This window comes from Dipodomys spectabilis, unplaced genomic scaffold, assembly GCF_019054845.1.
Source record: "Dipodomys spectabilis isolate Male_0828 unplaced genomic scaffold, ASM1905484v1 ptg000108l, whole genome shotgun sequence".
Lineage (NCBI taxonomy): Eukaryota > Metazoa > Chordata > Mammalia > Rodentia > Heteromyidae > Dipodomys > Dipodomys spectabilis.
In genome coordinates this window covers 8,820,858-8,848,658 of record NW_024870785.1, presented here as the reverse complement: position 1 = coordinate 8,848,658, position 27,801 = coordinate 8,820,858, and the positions used below count along the sequence as shown (strand labels likewise).

The 27,801-nt window shown below is 37.9% G+C and overlaps 1 protein-coding gene across 5 annotated transcripts in view; it reads right to left on the bottom strand.

Annotated features, from left to right (window-relative positions):
• Slc12a1 (solute carrier family 12 member 1) overlaps positions 1 to 27,801 on the bottom strand; it is an 81,356-nt gene that overhangs the window by 15,800 nt on the left and 37,755 nt on the right. For all 5 annotated transcript variants that reach the window (XM_042687808.1, XM_042687807.1, XM_042687806.1 and 2 more), the window contains 8 exons: positions 27,181 to 27,282; positions 24,994 to 25,149; positions 21,684 to 21,783; positions 20,818 to 20,929; positions 15,615 to 15,755; positions 13,092 to 13,198; positions 8,827 to 8,909; positions 399 to 542 (listed from right to left, as the gene is read on the bottom strand). In XM_042687808.1, coding sequence (XP_042543742.1) covers positions 399 to 542; positions 8,827 to 8,909; positions 13,092 to 13,198; positions 15,615 to 15,755; positions 20,818 to 20,929; positions 21,684 to 21,783; positions 24,994 to 25,149; positions 27,181 to 27,282 — 945 coding nt within the window. The remainder of the gene's footprint in view (positions 1 to 398; positions 543 to 8,826; positions 8,910 to 13,091; positions 13,199 to 15,614; positions 15,756 to 20,817; positions 20,930 to 21,683; positions 21,784 to 24,993; positions 25,150 to 27,180; positions 27,283 to 27,801) is intronic.

The following is a 27,801-nucleotide window of genomic DNA, read 5'->3' as shown; positions in this document are numbered from 1 at the left end:
ATTTGAATTATGTACCTACTTAAAAAACTTACAACAAACTCCCTCGTACTTTGGTCCTCTGTTCCTGGAATGTAGCAACAGACATTGAAAGATAACTCAACCATTTGGTCAAAATCTACAGGTAGTAATGGTATCAATGCAGTTTTAAGCCAAGCATTCTGATGTGTAATAAAGATGTCTTTTCTGAAATTAGGGTTCTAGCTAGATCCTCTATTCACAACTTAATGAAGCTGATAAACAGCACTTGTGCCCATAGTTCTTGAAATAAGTTTCTCAGTCTCTCTCTAGATTCAGTTCCCCCAGTTTCTTAGATACAAGACTCTATAAAGATGTTCAAATAATGGCTCATCTTGAAGTCTTGCTTGTAAAATTAAAAAACAAAACAAAACACAACTTACCCTTCTTAGGAGTTGGCTTAGTAATGTTTAACTTGCCAGCTTTTTTAAACAAGCCTCGGATGCCTGCACTTCCTTCTGCACATTCATTGTCCTTGATGGTGGCTTCCAAGGCCAATCTCTCTTGTTCCAGTTTCTCTAATTCATCTGATGAAAGAAGACAAAACCAGTGTCTTAGCTCAGAGGAACAAGTTTCTAGGAACAATCTCACAAACTTAGTATTTAAAGTGACATATATGCACTAAAATTATGTATCATATGATTTTTCCCAAGTGATAAAAATGACATATTTCAGTAAATTGTATTCAGAAAGTAATAACACACTCGGAAAAAAATGGCTCTAAGTGTTCTAATGCACAGTCACTGGGTTTTTATTAGTGAGGGAAAGAGACGGTATTTGGTGCCTACTCTATTTACTACTATCCCAAAACAAAGACATAAACCCATCCACTGAGTACTAGATCTTATACACTATAAACTAGTGATGTGCTGATCTAAGTTACTGGGACAAATGTTTACAATAGTAAGTGATAAGATTGAAGTACATTGGCTAGATCCTAGATATCAGTGAAAATTAAAGACAACCTGATCTTACAATAAATTTCTCTGAGCTCTGGATGCAAATTGCAGTGAAAAACAAAATCCATCGCAGATTACTTCTATTCGGAAAAAAACCCCAAACTTATGTAGTGGGTGATCAAAGTCAAAGAAATAGAAGCTGAGGTTTCTATGTTATGTCAGAGTTTACATTGCTAAAAAGGCTGTCATGATACTGGTGTCTAAAACAAGAGTCAAGATATACAACATTTCTTGCCCAAGGTTTAGGACCATTATCTTAGCTTTGATGGCATCTGGCTGCCCTTTATCTCTTTTGGATTCTGATTGTGATAGGAAAAGAAAAAAAAATCCCTCCAAGCTGCTATGTACTATCTTAGATCCCTCTTTGATCTCAACCTGCCTAGGATCAGGGCAAATAAGATTTTGAAAGCAGTCATGTGACAGTTGCTCAACTGATGAGCCTTCTTTCACTAGGCAAGGTGGCACTTTTGTCAGATCTCTTCATCTTATTGCCTGCTGAGAAAAGAGCCTTGGAAAATGAGCAGTACTCCAATGGAGAGGGACAGAAGATCCAGGTTCAGTGTTACAAAACACTGGTAGGACTTCTGTAAATGTCAGCTCTGGGAGCCTGTTGCCTTCTCTATCTATCTGTGAAGCGAAGCTATACAAACTCTCGATTTATCAATTATGTACTAACTAAATCTGTCAGGACAGACACATCCCTAGACGATGCTGTTATTCAGCTACACAGAATTGTCTGGCCCCTTCCCAGGTCTAAGCAATTAATCTTTTGCCAGTGGCATGAGATTTAAGGTCAAATCGCCCATGTGATTTCCCCAAAGCCTCAAAGGGTCTCAAGATCAGCAGCTAGAGAAAATCTGGAAAATTAGACTGATGGTATTAAAGCTCAGACAGGAGTAGCTAGCTTATCCCTGATGTTGAAAGGTGAAGACAAGTTGCATTTCAGTGGGAGCCACGGCCCATTATAGCTCTGCAGCTGGCTTGATGCGACATTAGGCAAGTCCTTTACTCTTTCTATGCCTCAGATTTCCTGCCTGTGAAAGAGAAAATCGCAACTCTCTCCTTCTAGCCTTGAAGAATGAATAAGCATTTTTGTTTGTTTTAAATGCTTTAAAGCCCCTTGAAGAACAGAGCAATGACTACATTCTATGCTCAGGATTTGGAGAAGCCTAGGACTTGTTTTAGTTGTTTTTGTATTGCACATTCTTTGGGTACCAGGGACTGTGCGGTATTTTATTCCTTTCCAAACAATTTAGAGACACTATTGCCGTTTTGCAAGTGAATCAACCAAGGCTCAGCAATGTGTCTGAACCTTTATCACCTAGCAAGTTACAGGGCTTAAATACAAAGAGAGTTGATTGACTCTAAATCCCGTATGCTTCCCACCACAAAGACTTAACTTGTGGCTAATTATTATAGCTGTTTCATTAGCCTCTATCTCTTCCTCATGAAATGAATTGAAATACAGTCACAGAGTGTAATGCCAGCTAATTCTCCTGTATGATGGTCCATCAAACGTATCATTTTAAAGGGAGGGGGGACTCTAAGGATCTGTATATATATGTATACATATATGTTTCTGCTTCAGACTTTGTCATTGCTGTGGGTGACAGCATTCTAGCTATTATCCAGCCTTTTGGGTCATTGCAGGGGGACACGTGTGTGTGTGTGTGTGTGTGTGTGTGTGTGTGTGTGTGTGTGTGTGTGTGTGTATGTATGCATCCACATTCTCTCTTTACAGTCCCCTTAAAGGTAGTTATTTGAGAACTTTTTTTAGGGGGGATAATCTGTAAAGTCTGCCATGGGGAGGGGGTTTGTCTCTCTTCATTTTTGTGGCAGGCTCCAGCACACACTGTGATTAACCACTAATTGCCATGTTCTTTGTCCTCTAGGTTGGACAAAGAAAGGAAAGAGACAAGTCCTCTTGTAACGGAGTCAGCTGGCTGAGCAAACTGGGAGCTCATCCAACAGTTTCCTTGAAGGTACAGCCACAGACCATCCAAGACAGGGCAAACTGCAAAAATCCAGGCCTCAGAGCCAAATCAAATTTTGTTTGCATGCTTCAGATTCGGCAGGGCCCTCAAATACCATTGAGCCAGAGGCTCACAGGCAGAATCTATTCTAAAGTCTAAAATCTTCTGTTACTCTCCCGGATATTCAGATCCATACAAATGTGAATCCCACTTGCAAAGTAGTTTGTCAAGTTCTTATTAGAGTTAATTCTTATTCACTTTGTTGGTGATCTAAAGCTTCCTTTTGTGCACCTCTCTCCTTTTTGCATTTCAGTTGCTAAACAGAATTGATGTTCTGATGCTCTTCTGACTTAGATATCTGTAGTCCTGCATACCACTGTTTTTGTGGGAAGTCAAAAGTTTGTTTTAACATGAACATTGGCCAGGTGACTGGCAAAAATATACCTTTAGTCACTGGGAAGTGAGCCAAGGGAATTGAAATGGGTAAGTATTAATCTATTTCCATCAAGGCAGAGATGAAGATTATGTATTGCATGACTACAACCACCACCAAAACCATTATCACTACTTCTCTTTTAATATTCACACACTGTACGAGCCCTTTCCACATCCTACCTCATAGGGTACTCATACCATGATTTTGATGAGCTGGGATTAGCCCCTATTTTGCTGAAAAGGAAGCTTAGTTTTGGAAAGTTCAAGGTCACCCAGCTACTAACCTTAGTCTACTGATCCCAATTCTAATGTTCAGCCCTCTTTACCCTTCTTCTTTGTATTATGCCTTCACTACAATATCTACCTGCACTTCTCTCTTTTCAAGATTTGAAGAGAATCTCTGAGGTCATAATGCTAGTAGAAGAAAAGGCTGACACTTTCAGACTGCCACAGTGGGCATGGGTTTCTCACCAATTTCTTCACATATAGCCCATGAAATTCTTCTAGTGAGAACAAGAAACGTCTCCTGAACTATATCTTCATGCAGATGCACAAAGTGCATATGTAACATTAGTTACATATGTCCAAATTCTTTATACATTGATTGCTTGGTAACCAATTGGAGTCACTGTATTTTGGGAATTCGATTTAGTTGTCAAAATTGCCTCAAATGTCCTAGCCTGTCCTTTTTTTTTTTTCCTCTTTTCTCTTTTTTAAAAAGACATCTTTTAGAAATAGACAGGAGTCTACACATCACCATCTGCTTTGAATCTTAAGGGTAGAGAACAGTCAAATATCTGACAGCATAAGGGAGAGCTGGGAAACCTTCTGGGGAATCACATCCCCTCCTATTTTACAGCATCCCTTTTCTTTCTTAATTATTAAATTATGATTCATTCCTTGGTCACTCAACTCAAAGCCCATAAATGCTCCTGTGAATCAATATGCCAACCCCCAGGTGAAATCTAGTTGAGTTGAAGGCAGAAGCTGTCCTGCAGTGGCTGCCTTTCCGATCAAGTAATTATTTACTGCACTGCCATCTGTCTTTATTTTGCTAAGACACTCAATCAGACACAGCAATATCACTGCACTCTGAGATGATCATAAATCGTGCAGTGCTTACACAGAATACTTGACCACAATCTATTGAGAATCACTGTCTCAACCCTTCATTTCCTACCAGCACAGTTTTGATTCTTTGTTGCATTTAGAAAACCTGCTAAATACTCCCGGGAAGTAAATAACAGGAATTTTTGTGTTGCCCAGTCATAAATTAATTTATTAAGAGAAACTTGAAGTCATCAATATTGGGCAAGTTGCCACAGTGAACATGTTTGAATGTTATGAGTATCGATCTTATTTATATGAAAAGTTCTTCTCATATAAGCCTGTGAGACAGTATGGAAATAATTGTCATTAGCTGGCAAATAACCTATAAAGCTGAATTCTATTCACTGCTTTATTAACTACAGAATATAGACTTTGAATTGCTAATATTTCCTTTAAATTATAATCTATGATGACACTGTAGTGCCCGAGTTGGAAAAGCTATGATGATAATCATTAACATAGTATAATGCAATAACTTAAGATTTATCAGGCTCTTATTAAGCCCAATACTGCAGTATAATATAATGAAACGCAAGCTTATTTCTTCCAATTCAAATCTAATATTTGGTTAGTGTCATAGAATTGTATAAACTTCAAAACAATGCACAGGACTATGGCATAAAGTTAATTTCTACCATTATGCTGTTGTTTTCCCATGTGTTCTTTGTGTCTTTGTGTAACACTGTTTCTTTTTTATTTACCCCAGATAGTTGATACTTATAATTATTTTATTAGTATCCAACTGTATTTTTCTTTTTTTAACTAAGAAGCAGAAATATTTCAAACATCAAAGTTGGTTCAAATAGAATACATCCCTTGGGAAATTAAAAGGGGATGCAGCTCACTGCCATGCTTTGAGAAATATCATGGAATTTGGTGGCTAGATTGCTTTATAGAAATAAATTGATGGTGCATTTTGGTGGCTAGAACAGTGAGAGGTTGGAGCAATATTTTCAGCTGCAGCCCATCATTCAGATTGCAGACAACACAATATATAAAGCAAATGCATAATCTAATACAAATTATGCTTTTCATTCTCATCTTTCAGATAGAATACATTACAGCACAAATCTGGAAAAAATAATTGTAGTAAAACCCAGGAAGATAGCAAGAAGACAGCTCTCTCGCTATCTATGTCTCTGTCTTCTGTCTCTGTCTTTCTCTCTGGCTCTCTCTCTCTCTCTCTCTCTCTCTCTCTCTCTCTCTCTCTCTCTCTCTCTCTCAACAGGATCTTGTCATGTACACCCTGGCTTGCCTCTGACTCTTGATCTTCCCACCTGAGTGATGAGATTACAATTACAGGCATGTATCACCACACATAGCAAGATCAGGTCTCTTGCTAATTAGGTTCTTGTAATTGCCTGTAACAATTACAAGATGGACAGCTTCTATCCTGGGTGGTTTTTTTTTTAATCTATGGAAACAGCTCTGTCCCATATCTTAGGTTTCACCAAGGCCTCTAATAATATAAGTCATCTCCACTGCTTGAAAAGAAAAAAACTACTCAGTATCTTATTTATGTAACTGTAACCCCTCTGTACATCACCTTTACAAAAAATAAAAAAAAATATGGAAACAGCTTTGTTCCTATCTTAGGTTTCACCAAGGCCTCTAATAATGTAAGTCATCTCCTTCTCTGTTTCTCTTGTTTAAAAGGTAGAATAGTAGCTTCAAACAGACAAAAAATTTGATTCTTAGCTCTATTAATCAACAGCCTTCCAAATCCTGGGTAAAACTCACTTTTAACAGGTGAGCTATAAGATGGAGGAGGCAATGACAATACTCACAAAGTAGTGGGATGGTAAATGTCACATGTGAGCATGGTATACACAAGTGCTCAAATATGTTAGTTACGGTTGCTACAATAGCTACCAAAATGGTTATAAATTATTCATGATAACTCAGTGGAAATCGGTGCATCTGAGCCAAACACAGAAGATACATACAAGAGGGAAGGGGCATGAGAATGAAGCTAAAGGACCAAAAGATAAACCTGTAGGCTACACTTTTGCATAGGGTGGATTATTTTTGAACGAATATACATAATCAGATAGCATCTCTTTTATATAAATATTTGGTCTCTATTTCCTTTTCTTCTTCCCTTTCCTTGCCTAAAGCATGCTAGATTGTTTCATCAGAAAGCTCACTTAATCTGATATTCTCTTCTGCTGCCATACAAGCATGAAATAGCAAACTGACTCTGGATCCATCTGAGAACAACACTTACAAATCCCTTCCAAACTCTTCTTTTTTTTGCTCAACTTATCCAGCTATAACTCAATGCTGCTATCTCGTTAAAAGACGCAGTGCTGCAGGAGGAAAAGACAGCACAGCTGGATTTTGTTTTTCTGTGTTGAAATGTTTGACTTTCTGATCTCTCCCATTCCTCATCCTGACTTTAAAAAAAAAACTCTTAGTTTATTCTCAGCATCAATGAAACTATGCCTCTTTTGCTTTTTTAGGATACACTATTCCTCTGGTTACAAAAAGAATGGAGACTAGAATATTGTGTATGATCTTCAATTTCCAGCTATTCTCACAGATTGTGAGCTTCATCATCAATCTTCACCTTCTTTGCTCCAAGTCAGAAGAACTAGAGATTTTCTTTTATTTCAGGTCAACTCACATATCCATGTCTTTCTCTGGATTTCCCGTTGCTCCTACTTCTTATTCCATCTTCTATGACCTATCACTCAATCTTGTTCCTCTCTTTGCTTCTTACTTCTCAAGATTGTTGGCCATGTCCATTTTCTCTACTTAATCATCTCAAAGTCTCTCCTGCAGTCTGGATTCCCACAGTATTCTAGAGAAGTTGCTCTCACCAAGGTAATCTTTCCATCTCATTCATGACCTGACTTGGCTTTTCTCGTCTATTGATGATGATTATTCTATTCTGAGCTCTTTACTCCCTGGGCTGCCATGATACCAGTTTCCTGGTTCCTTGGCCATTCTGGATCCTCCTTCCCTGCCGCTCTTTTGTGCCCTTCTTCCTGTTCCCTGGAACTCTCAATTACATACTGTTTGGGCAGGGGGTGGGGTGGGATGGGGGGGTTATATTTTCTAGTGTTAAGGTTTCAATTGATGTCTCCTATGCTTGTTTATGAAAAGTACCATTAGAAAAACATGCATGGGTATTTTTTTTTTTTTTTGGTCAGTCATGGGACTTGAACTCTGGGCCTGGGCGCTGTCCCTCAGCTCTTCAGCTTAAGGCTAGTGCTCTACCACTTGAGCCACAGCACCACTTTTGGTTTTCTGGTGGTTCATTGGCGATAAGAGTCTCACGGACTTTCCTGCCAGGGCTGGCTTTGAACAACCATCCTCAGATCTCAGCCGCCTGAGTAGCTAGGATTATAGGCGTGAGCCACTGGTGCCTGGCTGCATGGATAATTTTAAACAACAGAAAATTCTTATAGTTCTGGAGACTAAAATTCTGAGATCAAGGTCTCAACAGAGGTAAGTATTCTGAGGCCATTGTCCGTGGCTTGAAGGTGGCTGCCTGGCTACCAGGTCCTCAGGTGATGGTGGCTGTTTTAAGATATTATTTGCATCATACCTTATTTGTATGTGTGCTCCACTAGTAATATATCTGTATAGTACTTATTAGGTTGTGAGTACAGACCAAGCTTATTAATTTCATTTTACCCAGTATTTGCAACTACATAATAGCTACCCAAAACTCCCTTTGCCTTAGTATCAAGTTATCAGTGGACTCTATTGTGAAGTTTGGCTGAAAAGATGGATTCACATCCCGTCCTAACATTTTCAATAACTCTTCAAATATAAAAAAGAACATGTTTTTAAAAAAAGAACATGTTTAAACTGGAATACAAGAATACCAAATTCTATATGGAAAAAAACAAACAAACAGTGAGCCACTAATCTGAATTAGTGTTTCTGCCCTTGCCCTAGATTAATGATTCACAGCATGATTTGTTCAGGCTGATTTCCACATTAGTTACAAACCAGTTCATAGACTCTTAAAAGCAAAATACATGTTTTCTGGAGGGAAAGAATTAATCTTCATTCTCTGCGGAAATTAATTTGGCAGGCTATAATACTGAAAGTGTTTACTTTTGTTGATGCTGGCTTTGTGGTTTTGTGATTAGAGAAGTAATTGCTAACTACCTGAATCATTCCACATTTCTGGTTAGCAAGCAAAAACGACTTGTGTTAGCAGTAGTAGTACACACACCGTTGGTCAGTATTAGAAATTAAGCTTCTCTGTCAAGGAATTTTGTCTATACTGTGTACTGTTCTACTACCCTTGTCCCCCAGATAAAGTCAGCCATATTGTAGGTGTTCAACACTGTTGATCGAATAAAGGAAGTACATACCTTGTACCTGAAGAACTTGGGAAATGTCAAACCCTTGGCTGATTCTGACTATGACTACACCAATCTCAAAATCAAATGCATCACTGAAAAAGGAAAGCAAGGTTCTTAGTGTTTTAAAGAATTCCTCTAATCCTCAAGATTTGGATTAATACAAAAACTTGCTTCTACAATTCTGAAATAATAAAACTACTAAAATTCTTCAGAATACAGACAAGAACTGATGCTGTTTGTTCTCATTTTATCCTTTTTGAATAGAGATAAGTCAGTTACTCCATAACCAACTTATTTAATACTACCAACTAGAATTTTTCACAACAGCCTATTAAACACTTTAAAAATAATTAAATATTTTATAAAGTGATCCATCAGTAATATAGAATAGAGCATTTACAGGTTGAAAACACCCTCCCCACACACACATACACACTCACATTATTTTATTTTCTCAAATAGGATCTCACTATATTATATCCCATATTTGCCTGGAACTCTGCTTGACTTTATTACTCTAGTTCTAGGATTATAGGTGGGCACCACCATGCCTGGACCTTTTACATTTCAGTTATCTAATTCATGGTTACAAATGTCTCCAGTCCATCTGGGGACTTTTACCATTAACTCTAGACAGACCATTTGGAGAAATGCTTTTTTTTTCAGTTAAAATAGTTAAAATATACCTCGTGTGCCTTTTCTACATCCAACCCAGTGAAATTAGATCATCTAGACTGGACCTAATGGTTCTTTATTGCCTCTCTATTTTCATAGTGTATGTTTCCTCTGGTTGTAAATATGGAAGCAAGCCAATTAATCATTTGAGTCATCTATAAACTTTGTCTCCTGAGATTTCCTTGCTAAAAATTCTTTGTAGTTGAAACCCAGAACCTGTTATCAGTAGATGACCTTCCCCCTGCGCAATGTAGTCTGTGTTTCCCTACTGTGTTTGCAGATAACTTTCCAATCACCAAAACCAACCTGAGCTATCAGATAATGATCATTTCAGTGTAATATAAATGTCCATTCAAAATGTGATAACTCATCTTTAAGTTAATGAAGTAGATCCATTCTAGAACAGTCTGTCACAAAGTAGATTTATATTACTAAATCTTCTTTCTAATTGACTTGATTATAAAATATAGACAATGTCTTCCACAAAAATGGTTTGAATTTCTTGTTAGCTAGGATAATGGACCTCCAAGAGCATTTTAAATCTCTGGAATCGTAGAATGCATCTCTTTACCTGGCAAGAGGAACTTGACATACATGATTAGGTTAAGGAGTTGGAATAGAGAGATTATCTTGGATTACCTGGGTGGGCTAACTGTAGGCACAAGGGTACTTGTAAATGAAATTAGGAGGCAGAAGAGGAGGTCAGAGTAGGTCAGAGTAACGCAATGTGAGAAGGACTAGACTTGCCATGGCTGGATTTGAAGATTGAGGAAGAGGTCCAGGAGCTGTGCCTACATGTAGATAACCTGTAGAATCTGGAAAGGTATAGGAATTTGTCCTAGAGGGGCTGGGAAGGTGACTCAGTGGTAGAGCACTTGCCTTGCAAGCTCGAGGCCCTGAGTTCGATTCCTCAGCACCACATAAGAAAAAAGCCGGAAGTGGCGCTGTGGCTCAAGTGGTAGAGCGCTAGCCTTGAGCTGAAGAGCTGAGGGACAGCGCCCAGGCCCAGAGTTCAGGCCCCATGACCGGACCAAAAAAAAAAAAGGAATTTGTCCTAGAGTCTACTGAGAAGAATACAGCCTGTTTCACCTCTTGATTTTGGTAAGATGAGGCATTAGACTTCTAGCACATAGAACTATAAGGATATAATGTTGCTCTAAGCCACTAACATTGAGGAATTTTGTTAGAACAACCATTGAAACAGATTCTATGTAGGAATATCATAGACATTTAGAATCTTTTATTCAAAGAAAAATGGTTAAAAAATACTACTCTTCTGTGATAGTATAGTAGCATTGTGTTAACAATAATACTGGGTTTTACTTTAAGGAATAAAAAGTTCAGAAAGGAAAATGCAGTATAGGTGTGGGGTTATCTTATTTTTATAATACTTCATTGCTATAGTAGTAAAGTCACATAACTTTACTAACCTAGTAGTTTTATACTATACAAATTTGAGCCACTTTAATTAACATTGAACTTTATTACCAGGAAAACCAATTACTAACTTGTAAAAGCCAGAGGCCTCCTTGGTTCAATATTACAGGGCTCAATTATTTTGATCCCTTTGAATTTCTAGAATGTTTGGGGTGGTAGGGAGGCCAGAAGAAGAGCCTAAGTAATTGTTTCTCAAATAATGATTTTTTTTTGAAGATTTATACATTTCCTGCTTATTTTCTTCCCTCCCTTCTTTTGTTCCCTAGTATAGAAGAACCTTTACTGAAGTGTCTGAATAATGGAGGCAGAAGATATAATTCACTTCTAAGAATGTCTGGTTAGCAACTGATTGCTAATGTCTGGCTAGCTACTGATTGCTAAATATAACAAAATGGTGTTTGCAGAGCCCCAAAAGATACTAATCCTGATGTCCTAGTTTACCCTGAACCCATTGAATATAGAACACCATCAGGAACAAGATAGCGATCATGGAGTCCAGCTTTTATATGTTTGGTAAATAATGTATTTAATATGTAAGTTTTTTTCATTTTTTTTTGTCAGTGTGGGGCTTGAACTCTGGGCCTGGGCACTGTCCCTCAGCTCTTCAGCTCAATGCTAGCACTCTACCACTTGAGCCACAGCACCACTTCCAGTTTTCTGAGTGGTTTATTGGAGATAAGAGTCTCACGGACTTTCCTGCCTGGACTGGCTTTGATCCATGATCCTCAGATCTCAGCCTCCTGAGTAGCTAGGACTACAGGCGTGAGCCACCAGCACCCGGCGTAGCATAACATTTTTTTTTTACATGAGAAAGACTAATAAGTGAATTTCTATTTGGTCAATCATACATATAATTTCAGATATCTTTTTAATAGAATATTTCTGTTTACTATGTTGCATCAATCTGCCTAAAATAATGACCAATGCAATGCTCATTTGATGTTGGGGCATGCTTTGTGTGCTGTGCTATTCTGTGAAATCCAAACACAAGAAGTCTTGCCTGATCTTGTTGACATAAGAGATAGCTATTATGGGGGCTGGGAAGGTGGCTCAGTGGTAGAGCGCTTGCCTTGCATGCATGAGGCCCTGGGTTCGATTCCTCAGCACCACATAAGCAAAAAGAAAAAAGCCAGAAGTGGTGCTGTGGCTCAAGTGGTAAAGCGCTAGCCTTGAGCTGAAGAGCTGAGGGACAGCGCCCAGGCCCAGAGTTCAGGCTCCAGGACTGGACCCAGAAATGAATAAATAAATAAAATTAAAAATAAAGAGATAGCTATTATGCATAGCTAAGATTACCCTTCTTGTCTGATTAAGTGTTTTTAAGCATAGAAAAAGCTTCCTAGAATGTATCTCTCTGTAAGTGGAGAATTTATCATCTCCTATTCAAAAGAAGAAATCAAATCAGGTAATATATAGGTCCATAAGTACTTTGGAGGCAGCATAGCATTGGGGTTATGTGAATTTTTGAATTTACGTAGTCCTGGGTTGGAATCCTAGCTCTGTTTCTTATGGTATTGGTTTTCCAGCATGTTTCCACTTTTAAAATGGGAGCAAGATTAGTACTTACTTGAAGGGCTCCTCAGAGAATTCAATGGCTTAGTTCATGTTAAGGATGCCAGTCTGGTGCTCGTTGGTCCTTTAAGATCTTCTATTGTTGTTTTTTTCCCTGAAGCTTTTCAAATGCCTGGCTATTAAATGTCACATACCATCTAACCTTCACATTTGTGCATAAACCAATGCTACTACTACACTAGCAGAAGTACTAGTGTTTAGATCTCCCTGTTATTAGCACAGGGAGATCTGAGTCTTTGAGATAATGAACACCTTCAACTGGCCATAGCAGCCAATCCAAATTTGGGGAGTTTTGAAAGAAAATTTTCCCTCCTTTTCTGGTTGTCCTTTGTTTTTACACTTGTAAATATACTTTAAAGTGACTCTAGACATTTACATTTTTCTTTGACCCTAACTTTACCTCTTCCCGATCTTCTCTAAGACTCAAAGGCCCTCCAGCTCTTGGTGTATTTTTTTTTTTCATTTTGGTAAAGAACTCAGAGGACCAGGAGAATGTGCTTATTAATCCAGGCAATCCACTGGCCTCACAGTGTTATATACTGCCCTGGTTAGTGCATTACAAACAAGAATTTGTCATGGAAGCCGTCACTTACTGTATAATTCCCACGTAGTTCTCAATCTCTGTCAAGGGAGCTTTCCTCCAGTTTTTTTTATATCCAATCACTAGAGTGTTTGGCTTCATTCTTCCTAAGCCTGAGGCCTAAAGGAAGGACATAAACACACAGACAATGCTCACCACACTGGGAAACTGCTACTGCAAATGAAAACTAATGTCCACAGACTACTGAAGTAATGTTCTAAAGATTCTGAAGATGGGATTACATTTTAGTGGGTGTCCTTCATGCTCATACCCAAGCATAAAACAGAGAGATTAGTTCTAAATCATCTCAGCCATAAATGGATTTTAGATGACAGAAATGTAGCTTTTCTAAATTAGCAGTCATTTGCATTTCTTCTGACACACTCATTCAAATGGTTCAATAATTTAAAATCGAGTAAGGGTTGGCTTAACTGTTGGCACACATGCAATAACTTAGTGGTTCAAAGCTCATTTCCACCTGTTATGTCCATAATGTCATCAGTAATAAAATCCATGTTTGGAAAATTCTTATGTACAAGGACCATTGAAATCTCTCATATTATTTATTGAAGACTGACTGGATTATGTTTCTAAAACCTAATCCTCTTGCATGACAATATCATTAGTGGTTATCTTCCATATCAGAAGTTAGATGACAGGATATCAAATTCCAGTTAATCAAATTTAATTTGGCAATATTATCAAGCACCTATTAATTGCAAAGTGATATGTTAGGCACCATGAGAGATTAGTGATGCATATACCTTGGTGTGAAGTTGCTGAAAATAAGGTGGACCAGACATACATGTAATTGTAATATAGTACAAATGCATAAACACAAAGGAGGGGATAGTCACACATAGAAGGAAATGGGCAATGATGGAAGCTTCCTGAAATAAGCTTTGGAAGAGTATCATTGTTAAAATGCACAGGAAATCTAACAGCTCTTTCCAGCACTCATTTGGCCCTTGGTAGGCATGCAGAAGTATGGATACTGTCTTCTCCATTTCTAGAGTTGGAGGATATGGTATGATATGTAATATAACTTCTTAGATGGAAAGAAGTCTCTCTCTAAAATGGCATAATTGTCAATGCTTGACTTTCATGTCACTCTGTCTTGCCCATTTGCCATGACACATCAAATTTTCACTTTTATTGGAAAAAATTCATATGAATTTATACATTTTTTTTCCAGGGCTGAGGACCGAACCCTGGGCCTTGCGCGTGCCTGGCAGGCACCCTTCCGCTGGGCTAAACCCTCAGCTCCTATACATGTTTGTTTGTTTTTTACCATTCTCAACCAACATAAGAATTCTTCACATACCCAGGTCTTTCGTTTCCCTGATCCTTCCTATCTCATATCTGTTTTCCAAGTCCTACTTAAAACTGGTTTTATTTTATAAATCTCCTGTGGTAATTTTATATTAATGTGTAACTTTCCAAAGACAATCAAGAGCTACTAAAAATAAGCTTACTACTAAAAGAAAAAAAATCTGCATTTTGCAATAGTATCTATTTCCATGAGTTAGAAAATTAATAGAGACAAAAAGCAGTTTGTTGTGGGTAGTAAGCATTTCAGAAATGGGTTCTCTGTTTGCACAGATACTTTTCAAGTAAGTATTCTTCAGATGTATTAGACTCAGAAAGGCATCAGATAATCTTAATTCCAAAATACTACAGCTTAAGCAATATATATATTTTTCTGTCCAAAGAGATCAGTTTTCTGGATACAGTCCTTAATTCTCACAGTTCTAAAGATGGTGACTCTGAAAGCCGTCTACACTATTTGGTATACATAGAACTAGGGCTTTTCAGCCATATTAGTGGAAAAAAATTAGAAGCCTAAATTTTGCAATTCTGAGAGTCTCTTTTATTATCTTAAAAATTTTCTGGCAGCTAAATTATAGAGATGAGAACCAAGAAAAAATTTTATGTAGTTATTATAGAAAAAGTAAAGAAGGGGAAAAATGAAGAAAGACTAAAGGATAAAAGATGGAGAACTGTGAGCTTTAATATTAAGCTATAGAGATTACTACATTTTATTCAACATTCTGGAAATAATTCAGGAGGATGGGGAGGTTTTGTGCCCTGATCTTCATGCATTTATTCAGTTGTGTCTGGCAGCTGCCCTCACACCATTTGCAAAAGAAAGAAAGTAAAAGAATGTCTGACTTGCATTGCTGTATGAAGTATAAGATTGCAAAAATAGTTTGAAGTTTTAATAGGATTCTGAATGTCATCAACCAGTAGAACAAATTTGCATTTCAATAAGTATGGGAACAGAATGTACGCTGGTGGCCAAAGGCAACCTCATTTTCTATTTCCAACATATCCTTCTTAGTTCACTGTACTAGAGCCTCCCTTCTTTTGTTCTAGCCTTGCCTCTTCCCAAGAATTCAAAATGAATTCCTTCACCTTGGGCACTGATCTCTGATGTTTAGCTGCCTAACTACAGCAATTTGTTTTGGGAGCTTCATAAACATGGGGTACTAATTACCCTTTGCTCCCATGGTAACTCTCTCAAGGCCACCCTTACCTGAAGGAGACTTCGGACACCATCTCTGAAGCAGTCTGCTGCCACGGCAGCATAGAAAGCCTTGATTTTGTTCTTTATAAGCCAAGCCTGTTTTTTAGCCATACCGCTGTTCATCTCCTTAACACACAGCTTGCGCGGTCCCTGTACAACACAATGAAAAATCAGTTAGAAGCCTTGCTATTATACATCACACTTGCTGTTGTTTTCTAAAAGACAGAAATAGCCAGCAATGCCCTATTGACTTAGAAAATGGGAAAGAAAGTAAAACACCTTCTAACGCAGGTTCACACTGTTTAGGAGAGAACGTGTATTGCTCACATTACTCACTTTTCACCCTCAAATGCCCAGGCTTATTAACACTTTTTTAATGAACTGCCTCACAGTGAATGAAGGGAAAATCTGAGGGCATGGTGGCACACAAGGAAAGAAGTGAAAATGTGATTGAAGAGGCTCAGGATAAATACACAATCAACCTTTGACTCAAAAGTAAGAGCTACTTTTAAGAACACCAAAGAAATCTCCACCAGAGCCCAATTTCAAGAAATGGACAGAGCTCATGGGAGCCAGAACACATGAGCTGCAAATCTTGCCATGCACTGTACATCTTGACAATTCTATTAGGCGGATGCATTGCTCTTTTGTGTTGTAAGAAGGCCCTTGTGTCACTTTTCCCTGTATAGTTTTGATAAACTTCCACTCAAATCAACATTTCTTCTCCCTCTGTGAATTTGGCGGGGACACAAATTCACATTGCTAAGACATAAAAAGAGTAGAGATGACGAAGAGAAAAGAAGGCAGGTGTTCTGATGGGCATTTTATAATTTCAAACTAGCTTTAAACTAAAAATTTCATTTCACTTAGGATCTTGACAAAATGTGGTCTGAGTCTGAAGTGGGCTCAAGATTCTGCATTTCTGCCAGGCTCCGAGGTTACATAGATGCTGCTGGTTATTAGAGAATCAAAAAATCTTTAATAAGGAGAGGAAGAACATTGGAATGTGTGAAAATGAGTCCAGGCTTTGCAGTCAGGCCGAATTGGTCTAAAATCTGAACTTGGCCATTCGGGAGGTTTTGATCATCTCTGAACTTTGAAGATTTATTCCAAAAATGGGGATGAACTCTCTTTCCTGAATAGTTGCATTAAGCAGTAATAATATGGTTCTCAGTACTATGTCTGAAAAAGAGTATCTGACATTGATTTTTCTTATTTGGAATGAGTGCTCACCATCTCATTAAAACCTCCTTTCTAATTCTCCTACCATGTTTGTTCTATAATGGAGCTGAGAGCACACAAACTCAGGGAGTTGGGTTTGAATCAGGCTTTGTCATTAACTAGCTGATACTTTTAGTGTGTCACCTGACTTCCTTTATGTGTGCTGTATAATTGTTTTGGTTGTCACTGCCTGGTTTGATAGCCTTTATCCACATGTTAGCATTTGGAATATGGCTCACCCAGATTGAGGGACACTGGTAGTATAAAACCTATAATGTATTTTGAAGCCTCAGTATAAAAATAATATAAAACAGCTCATTAATATTTCTGTGTTGACTGAACATTAAAATGATATTTTAGGTTGTTGAGGTAAATCAATTCTTAAAATAGCATTACCTATTTATTTTTACCCTTTTAATTAGCCATGAGACAGTTTTAACTTGTACATGTGGTACATATTATATTTTTGTTACACAATGCTAGGTGAGCTTGGTGTTACATCTGTTTTTATATTTTGTTTAAATTAGATCAAGTTTTAAAAAATATATTGTGATTTTCCAATACGCTTTCTAGGGCCTGCTAGTATCTGAATCATTTTGGTTGACTTACATTAAAATTATAAAGATTCTTCAAGGAAGATAGAAAAGTTAGAGACGTAGGGAAGAAATTTATTAAATTGGAAGACCTGGACATAAGAAAGATATATTATTTTGGATTAAATTTAGCTCAGGTTTCCAGACTGTCAATGTATTTCAAACTATCAATCCATCTGTGCACATTCTAGATATCATCTACACTCAGGAATGAAGAAGTATTTTATTGAAGCAAGTTGAATGATAACAGTAGCCATTAGATAAAGAAAAAAAAACACTGGCTAAAAATCATGATTGGATCATCAGTATATTGATCATCATTATATTGAATCACACCACAATGACTATGAGCCCCTGAGGAAATTGGTATTTATTTAAATAAATACAGTCTAGCAGATGTCTATTCATATTACAGAAATCCAGATTAAACATTAATTGTGACAGAGAGATTTATTTTAATGACTAAGCTTGCGGTACTGAGAAGTCATAAAAATATTTCATGCAAAATCTCTTTTTGCTAAAAGGGAGCATAATACCCTTACAGCACACTTATTAATGAGAAGCAAGGATGCAGTGCAAATGTATCAAGGATAGAGCAAACTAACAACAAGAGAAAGTGTCTTGGAATGCAATTATTTAACATTCAACTATGTCATAATCACACAAAAGACTTTACCACCCAATTAATAGATGATAGAGCTTTAGTCAGAATTTCAGAATATGACTGTAGAAATCAGTTCAGAATTTGGAGCAAAGAAAACAAGGATTTTTTTTTTTGTATACACTATGACAATGATTCAGAAGTGGGTAAAACAATTTCTAATTAGTCTGGAGAAGTTGATAGGATATTACTTCAAATGAATGAATATTATGAAAAAGAATTTGCAGTAAGATCCAATAGAAGAATCTGAGCCAGGTGATATTCTTTCCAACTTTTATTTCATTTTTTTTTTTTGCCAGTATGGTGTTTGAACTCAGAGCCTTGTGCTCATTGGGTTGGTGCTTTATCACTTGAGCTCCACCTATAGGCCAGCTTTTTGCTGGTTATTTTGGAGAAGAGTCTTGCAGTCTTTTCTGCCTGGCTTGACCCAAAATGATGATCATCTGGACCTCCTCAGTAGCCTGGTCTTATTAACATTTGTTTAACAAACTGCCTCACAGTGAATGAAGAGAAAAGCTGAGGGCATGCATGGTGGCACAAGGAAAGAACTGAAAAGAGTTTGCAATGGAGGATTACCACTGGCACCTAGCTCCAATTTTTGATTATTGATTGATTGATTGATTTAGTCGGTCGTGGGGCTTGAACTCTGGGCATAGGCGCTGTCCCTCAGCTCTTCAGCTCAAGGCAAGTGTTCTACCACTTGAGCCACAGCACCACTTCTGGGTTTTTGTTGGTTAATTGGAGATAAGAATCTCATGGAATTTCCTGCCCGGGCTGGCTCTGAACCGTGATCCTCAGATCTCAGTCTCATGAGTAGCTAGGATTACAATCGTGAGCCACTGGCTCCCGCTTTACTTTTCTTTTTAAAACATTGTGCTCAATATTTGGTTGAGGAAGTAACTCACTAGAAAGTCATTTAACTGATCCATTACTATTGTCTGTCCCCACGAGAATATTAGTGAATGGGAGCAAGACTTCTGGACTCTCCATGGAGAGATCAGAACAGTAAGGTACAATGTAATGCAACATATATGTCAAGCAATCAGGGTGGTACAAAGGAAATGATACTTTAGTATCTTAATTCTTTATTGCGGTTAGGGCCACAAAGGGTTAATTAAAAGCAATATTTCCTGTCTCGATAGAAGACCTTTTCCTCCCTTGCCAATATATGACTTTTTATATGGCCAGTTCATTTCTCCAGTCCCAAAGATATTTTATTGCCTGCTAAACTAAGTTTTCTCTAAATTGCTAGAGAAGAAAAACACCTCCAAAACCACTTTGCTATTATATTGGCCAAAATGAAATTCACTAATCCAGGGCACCAAAGTTGATAATAGGAGAGAAGGGGTTGTGATAAGCTTTCAAAAATCCCTCTGGAGTCACAGCTGGTCGTTACTTAATCTGTCAATCTTAGATACTCCGTAGGATTCTCTTTACTCCTTGCTGGATAATTGCATTTAGCGATATTGTTCGAGTTTCTGTCATATAAGCACTGAGAGGAAATACAATATGACCAACGTGATTCATATGGCATTTAGAATATCGCCAAGTATTAAAAAAAAAAAAAGAGGTAAAGTTCTGCTCACAGGGGTGAGTAGTAAATTAGCCCTCTGTGTCTCCACAGAGCTGGCTACCCCTGGGATCACACAACTTCCTGATGCCCTTTTCTTGGCAGACATTGGCACCTGATTGTAACCTGATTCCCAAGGATATCAGTTCACTGAGGCCTTCTCCTCCTGGTGTAAGACAAAGCACACTGAGGTGGTGTAGACCGAAATCCAACTCTGCCACTCACTTGTCATGCGAGCCAGTATAATCACTGAATTATCGTGAATGTCAGTCTCTAATCAGTAAAATGAGAACAAAATTCTGTGCTTTTCTGTCCCATAGGCTCTGGTATGGATCAAATTAAGAAAATTTGTTTTGAAGTGAGTAGCAAAAAAAAGAAAAACTGTAGGAAGATGCTTTGAAGAATAGGTAAGTATGCAAAGAGTATCAAGACACATTAATTGATGAGGATTTTCTTTGACGGATGAAAATTTTAAGTTATGTGTGTGTAAGAAAGAGAGACAGTGTGGGAGAGACAGAGTTACGGGAATACAAGTAGGGATAGGATAATTTGGAGCATTTAGCCTTATTTTTACCTTAATTTTACAAGACCAGTGCTCTAACCCCTGAGCTATGGAGCCCTCACCTTTTACCTTAATTTTAATGCTTTCTGCCACTTGAGAAATTGATCAAGAATTATGGCCTAAATTTTAGCTCCTACTTTGAGATTGAATACTTTTCCCTAGGGAAACCACCAGTAAGTAAACTTCCTGACCAAAAGGGAATTTATTCAGCGGTTTATCTAAGGCATTTCTGTATGGTTCTCTCCTCATTGGTTAATCTGTATAATAGCACTCTATCTGGCTCATTCTAGTCCTTTAAATTTCTGTGGACAGTTATCACCCCAAATGCTTTCATTTTATTTCCAAGCCAGTTCCAAGTTTTCTCGACTCAGAGGCCATCATTTGGAAATATTTATCACTTTTAGTTGGTCTCCTGTGAAATCAGAAATACATATGATCTACTCATTTAAATTCAGGGTCATGGACTCTTGCTAGTCTGTGCTCTATGAATCAAGAGAGAGGGGCTGCTATTTTCCTATTACTGCATCTGTCTTCTCTGCTCACCTAAAATAACCCAAGGTGAGCATAGAGGAAAAAGCACTTTGCTTGGATGAAGTGGCTCTTACCACAAAGACCTCACAGCAGATGCATAGGCCACTGTTCTTGGTAAAGGCATGTGTTATGTCCAAGAGAGCAGGTCTTGTCATGGGTCCTCCGGTCAAGACGATACACTGGGGCCTGAAAGTCAGAAAAGATGATGTGAGAATTGGCCATCCCAAGAAGTCTGTGAGCCCAGAACCCATAGAAATGGCAGGTATAGAAATCTTGGCCAAATTAGACAACACCTTTCTCATTTTAGGTTTCCCACCAGAAAGCTTGATTCATCCCATCTATCCAATCCATCCTTCCATCTTTGAATTCTTACTTTAATTAGTCACAGTGAGCACATAACAGGAAAAAGGTAATCTTGGAGTCCCCCCTCGGTCTTTTTCCTCTGGAAAACATCTTACCCCAAATCCCAACACAACCTGCCCCTCTCCAGCCAGTATTTCTGTGTCCTATTCTTTATCTTCCTTGCAAGCTTGCTTATTCAAAATAGGCTATAATATAATAAAGAGTGAAAAATACTACTTCTGCTAGGGAATTCGGTAAGCCATAAAGCATTAAGCAGAATGGAGACAATGTCAATGATGGGGATTTGAGAATATATTTCTAGAAATCAACTTATTTAGACCACTTTGTCTACCTTGATGCGCAGGGGATACCAGTGTTCATTAACACTGTGCGAGGCTGTTGCTGGGTGGGCATAGCTCAGTGTGGAAGGAAAGAAGCATTTAATGGCAAGAAGTGCTGTTGTAAAAACTGTTGGTTTTGTTGCTCATTTTTTGGCATATCCTTGTAAAAGCTTGGAACTACTCTAATTTATTTGTCTTCTATAGAGGAAAGCCACTGCTAATGTAGGATGCCAGGATACCTGAGAAGCCAGCATTACCTGAAATTTTTCACATGGTCTTCCACTGTGGTTAATTCTAGAGCATTGTCTAAAGCACTCACATAGGAAAGAGCCTGTGTGGAGGATCCCCAGTTCACATCTGTAGAAAAAGGAGGAAATTGGCACAGATAACATTGACCTTTTCTGTGTATACCATGAAGACTTTTTATTACAAGACAATCATTTCTATAACTTTCCTTGACTATGAAAAGCAGTGACAACTACCCAAATCAGAGAAAATATAGCACTGTATTTCCTAGAATGAACATTATATCCTTTCTTGAACATTATGTGAGACTTCTTTCCAGCTAAACATCAGTCTGTAAAGCTGTAGACCCAAGAAACTTGCTTAATAGGAAAGTCTGGGTAATAGTGGTAACGAAGGCAAAGTTCAAGGGATAGTCATAAATTCTTTATTTTTTGGGGGGTAGTCTGGTTGTGAGGCCTGAACTCTGGGCCTGGGCGCTGTCCCTCAGCTCTTCAGCTCAAGGGTAGCACTCTACCACTTGAGCCACAGCGCCACTTCCAGCTTTTTTCTTTTTGCTTATGTGGTGCTGAGGAATGGAACCCAGGGCCTCATGCATGCAAGGCAAGCACTCTATCACTGAGCCACCTTCCCAGCCTCTGTCATAAATTCTTGAATTTGAAAGCAAAGAAAAGGGATTTCTGTGCTCATGGATAGTATAGTCATCTTCTGTATTGAAGAGTAAAACTGAATAGCTTAGGATTTCTTCTAGATCCATGAAGAGAGTGCAAGGTCTTTTGCAAACATTTCAGTTTGAGCTTTTAGAGCATAATATTCGTCACAAGGAGGTCAATGCTACCATCCTTACCACCCTTACCTTTATGTTCAGTTTGTATATATGCCATACTAGAGATTGAACCCAGGGCCTTTGACATGCTAGGCAAGAGCTCTACTACCTGAGTCATAGTCCCAAATATTCTGTTCATTTTGTTTTTCAGATTAGTTTTCCATGTGTGTCATCACATGGAGCCCTGTTTTATTATGGATTGAAATATTATCCAGATTCTTTTACATTGTATGAGGGGACAGTTCTTGATAAGAATATGCAGATCCACCTGAAATGATGAGCAGAGTCTGTTTTCCCTACTCAAAAAAGTGAGATCAGTTAATTAACTGATAAAAAGGTTAATATTAAGTATTGGCTGTGCTCCAGGCACTATGCATACCTTATGGTGTTTATTCTTTTATAATGATAAACCTGTCCTGGTCAATTGGATGTTTATATCTTAAAAATGAATCTTGAACCCACCTAGCACAATATATAAAAACTCCAAGTGTATAATAGGGCTTTACTGTAATTAAGAAACTACTAAAACGCAAAGAAGTTTGTGACCTTATATTGAGGTAAGATATCTTACATCATTTACAAAATGCCAAGCCATAAAAGAAATAAATCAAAAATAAATTAGATGTTATAAAAATTAAGGATTTCTGTTTTCAAAACAAAGTATAAGAAAAATGAAAAGATAAACCACAGGTACAGAGAAAATATTTCCAAAACACACACTGTGAAAAGATTTGCCTCCAGGATATATAATGAATACTCACAATTGATCATAAGAAAATAAAAGGTGACTGAATGATTTAAAGAAGATGTATGGATTGCATATAAGATATTCACTATCATTAGTCACCAAAAAAGTAAATTAAATCACAATGAGTATCACTCTACATCAATTATATCTTCTTAAGAAATCAACTGATACTAGGCATTAGTGGCTCACATCTGTAATTCTAGCTGCTCAAGAGGCTAAGATCTGATCTGAGGATCGTGTTTTTCAACCAGCCCAGGCAGGTAACACTGCATGACTCTTACCTCCAATAAAATACCAAAAAAGTCCAGAAGTGGAGCTGTGGCTCAAGTGATAGTGTTAGCCTTAAGTAAAATAAGCTTAGGGAGAGCACTCAGGACCTGATTTCAAGCCCCAGGACCACCCTGCAAAAAATCAACTGACACTATTTACATACTGATACAGATGTAGAGCAACAAGGAATTTCATTCCTTGTTGGCAAGAATGAGAACAAAAATGATCACAAAAATTTTAACCTGGAAACCAATTTGGCATTTTCCTATTAAGTTATATATACACTTAGTAGGTAAACAGAATCTTACTTTTAGATCTTTACCCAAGAATCCACATAGGTCCACATAAAGTCCTACGTATGAATATCTATAGCAGCTTTACATGTAATCACCCTATGCTGTATATAGTGCAGGTATCAATCAACTATCCATTAACAACAGAACATTTTTACAAGTTGTTATTTATATAACAGAATCTTACTCAATAATATGAAAGAAAAAAACCAATTTATTCATGCAACAGCAAAGAAGCATCTAAAACATTGTGCTAAGTAAAAGAAGGCACACATAAAACTATATACTATGGTATATTTATAAGATATTCTCAGAAATATGAAGCTATAGGTTCAGACATTAGAAAAACAGTTTCTTGGAGCTATTTGGGGGCAGAGAGAGATTGATTACACAGAATTGTAAAGAAACTTTGGAGAATGGTGTAAATGGGCTCCATTATGATTCAGTGGTAGATAATGGACTAAGTTTGTCAAAACTTAAAGACTATACATCAAAAAAGGCTGAATTTTTTCCACATTAAAAAATGTGTCATGCCGGGTGCTGGTGGCTCACACCTGTAATCCTAGCTACTGAGATCTGAGGATCACGGTTCAAAGCCAGCCTGAGCAGGAAAGTCTGTGAGACTCTTATCTCCAATAAACCATGAGAAAACTGGAAGTGGCGCTGTGGCTTAAGTGGTAGAGCGCTAGCCTTAAAGCTGAAGAACTGAGGGACAACACCCAGGCCCAGAGTTCAAGTCCCACGACTGAAAAAAAAAATCTGTCATGCTTTTCTTTTCTTACATATGGTAAGATTTTACAGTGAAATCAAATGTGTATGCACGTTAGGATTTTAATAGCACTTGATTCACAAATCTGAATCATCTTTTTACAATCCTCAGTTGTGTAATTTTTCATTCAATTTGAAAAGTTCCTCATTAATAGTTAAAAAGCCCCCACTCCAAAATATGTAAGGTATACTAGTGTATAATGTCTAGTGTCAAACATTACTGTGAATATTAAACGAATATATGGCATATAATAGGTGCTTAAATAAGTGTTCAACGAAGTTAAGTTATTGTTATTCTCGTTACATTATATCACTAGTGTCTACCATACACATGACAAACCTAACAGAAGTTGTTAACATTTGATGAACAGGTAGAGAAATTTGGAAACCCCATCCAAGGATTTTTTTTCTTGCCTTACCTGGCTTCTTATAAGTCACATAGATATAGAGGGATAACTCAATGACATAGGTGATAACAGCTGCCCACCAGTTGATAACAAACATGACAGCACAGCACAGAATGGCTCCAAAAAGAGACACCCACATATTGTAAATTCCATATGCAGGTCTCCATCCTGGAAGTAAAGATAAAAAATGTACACAGATAATTTACACACAGCTTCTGCCATACTATGGTGTATTATAGGAATTCGGGTAACATGGTTTTTTTTCCTGCCATAAAAATTAGAATTTGTGTGTGTGTGTGTGTGAGAGAGAGAGAGAGAGAGAGCAGGACCCTAACTTGGTACCTGGCACTTTTGTTCATTGGCTAGCACTCTACCAACTGAGCCATACCTATAACCCCCACAATTTGCTAATAGTTTTCTATGAATGTGGATCTCTGGTCTACAAAAGTGGTGGTTACCCCCAGTAGGAAGCTTAATGTAAAATTTAGAAAACATTTAACATCTGGAAAATGTACAATCACAGACCCCTCTGAACCCTAATTGCCTTCCCAAATTACTAAACCTTAACGATCTCTAAATTTGTGTAAAGGAGGTAAGAGGAACTTCTTGGTTGTCCAAGAAAGAAGGTTGATTCAATGAACTTTTTGCTTATGGGAAAGACAAAGTAATCAGGGAGTTAATACTTCTGACTTCCTAAAAGGTCTTCCATGATAGTGCATGTCCATTTATGGGAAAAGGGAGAAATTTTTCTAGCAATGACTTCTTAAACTCAGTGCAACAGTATGTCATGCATTTTCTAATGAAAATACTTCTCACAATTCCTATAAACAAAGGAGGTTTCCATGTTCGATTAGTCCTCTGAACTGAAAGAAGCTAGGAGACAATATGACCAAAATGGGAAACTCAGCCGGGCGCTGGTAGCTCACGCTTGTCATCCTAGCTACTCAGGATGCTGAGATCTGAGGATCATGGTTCAAAGCCAGCCCAGGCAGAAAAGTCTGTGAGTCTCTGATCTCCAATAAACCACTAGAAAACCAGAAGTGGTGCTGTGGCTCAAGAGGTAGAGCGCTCGCCTTGAGCTGAAGAGCTGAGGGACAGTACCTAGGTCCAGAGTTCAAGCTCCACAACTGACCAAAAAAAAAGAAAAAAAGAAAGAAAGAAACTCTGATTGGGAAGATAGAGCTGGTCTGTGGCTGAAGGTTGTTTTAAATTTAGAGTTGCTAAAACACAACAGAACTTTAAGTCTTCTGGAGCAATTTCCTATAGGACCACAAGATGGAACTAGCACTTCAAGAACATCATTAGAAATACTCATTTCGTAAGTCTGGCTTTCTGAGTATGAGTAAATGTGGCACGGAGAGGAAGAGGAAAAATTAATGGCCGTACATGATTGGGCATCGCACAAAACTACACCAAAACTCTTCAGTTTTCTTCTGTAACCTAGGAGCCTTGGGTGAATCAAAGCTCCTCTTGTATCTATGTTTATTCTTACTGGCAACAGGTTTTCCAAAGGAGGGTTGGGACGGTAGTAGGCTCTAAAATAAATATTTACAGTTTTTGATAAAATCCTTTGGGTGAAGAACTTTCTAAGGGTGGATAATACCAACTCTATTTTGGTGGAAATTCAGAAGGAACTGGTCATTGGAAACAAAGAGGAGATGAGGAGTGGCTATACAGGGGAAAGTAGTTGCTGTAAAGTTTTGAACAACTTTAAACCACAGCCCAAAAAGTACACAGATGCCCACGGCATCAACGTGAATCTGCGTTGCCTGAACTCAGCAGGTAATTATGGGAACTACTCATCCTTCTCTTCTGCACCACGGGCAGGAAACAAATTGATAGTAAGGAAGTCTCAAATATATACATTTATTCCACTTCTGTGGTCACTTTCACCCTGGAAATAAATAGTGGTGTTTTTCTACTGCTGAAATAAATGTGGTTTCTCTTGCAATGAATAATTTATTGCCACAGGAGAAAATTGACTTTCCGGTTGGTCAAAAAGGCCATTGCTCACATGATTCTTTTTCTATTTCAGAAGTCATCTCCCAACTCACCAAAATAAAGTGGATTACGCTGCCCACTAGGATATAAGAAAACATATAAACACAGATTGAACACTTTTCACTAACTTATTTCATTTGATTGAGACAAATTAACTGTTTGCTTAGGGTTATGTTAGTTTTTGAAATGTCATCTTACCTGGAGATTTGGCATAAGAGGCATGGAAGCAGGAGAAATTAATAAGCGCATATGAGGCCAGGAAAAAGTTGGAGATGATGGGAGCAATGACGTTCAGTTCCGCTGTAATAGAAGCAGAATTGAACATGTACGTTTGAGTGATGAGATTGGGGGGCTGAACAGCTGTTATAGCCTGGAAGCTTGACTTTATTTGGAAATTGAAAACACAGCCAGCATCTGTCAAAGTTTAAGAAGGTAGCGATTTTTCTTTGGCGCTACATATATGCTTTTATCCGGAGTTTCCATAAAGTGAGAATCTGGATAACCCTATCAATCAGAACAGAGACAATCAGGATGTCTATCTACAAAAAAAAAATCCATGTGGGAGTGGATGGAAGTTTTGAGGACTGAGGATACCATGGTGTTTAGAAGAGTGTTAAATATCTTTGCTGAAAGCCTCATTGTGAAGAACTTTCTAAAGGTGAATAGTGTCAAGTCTACAGAAGAAACTATTGGCCAATGAAAGCAAAGAAGAGATGAAGAAGAGTAGCTAGTTTTTAATGACTTCCAACCATAGTACCCAAATAGGTACCATATATATATATATACACCTCTGCTATACCTGTTTTAGGTACCCCAAAT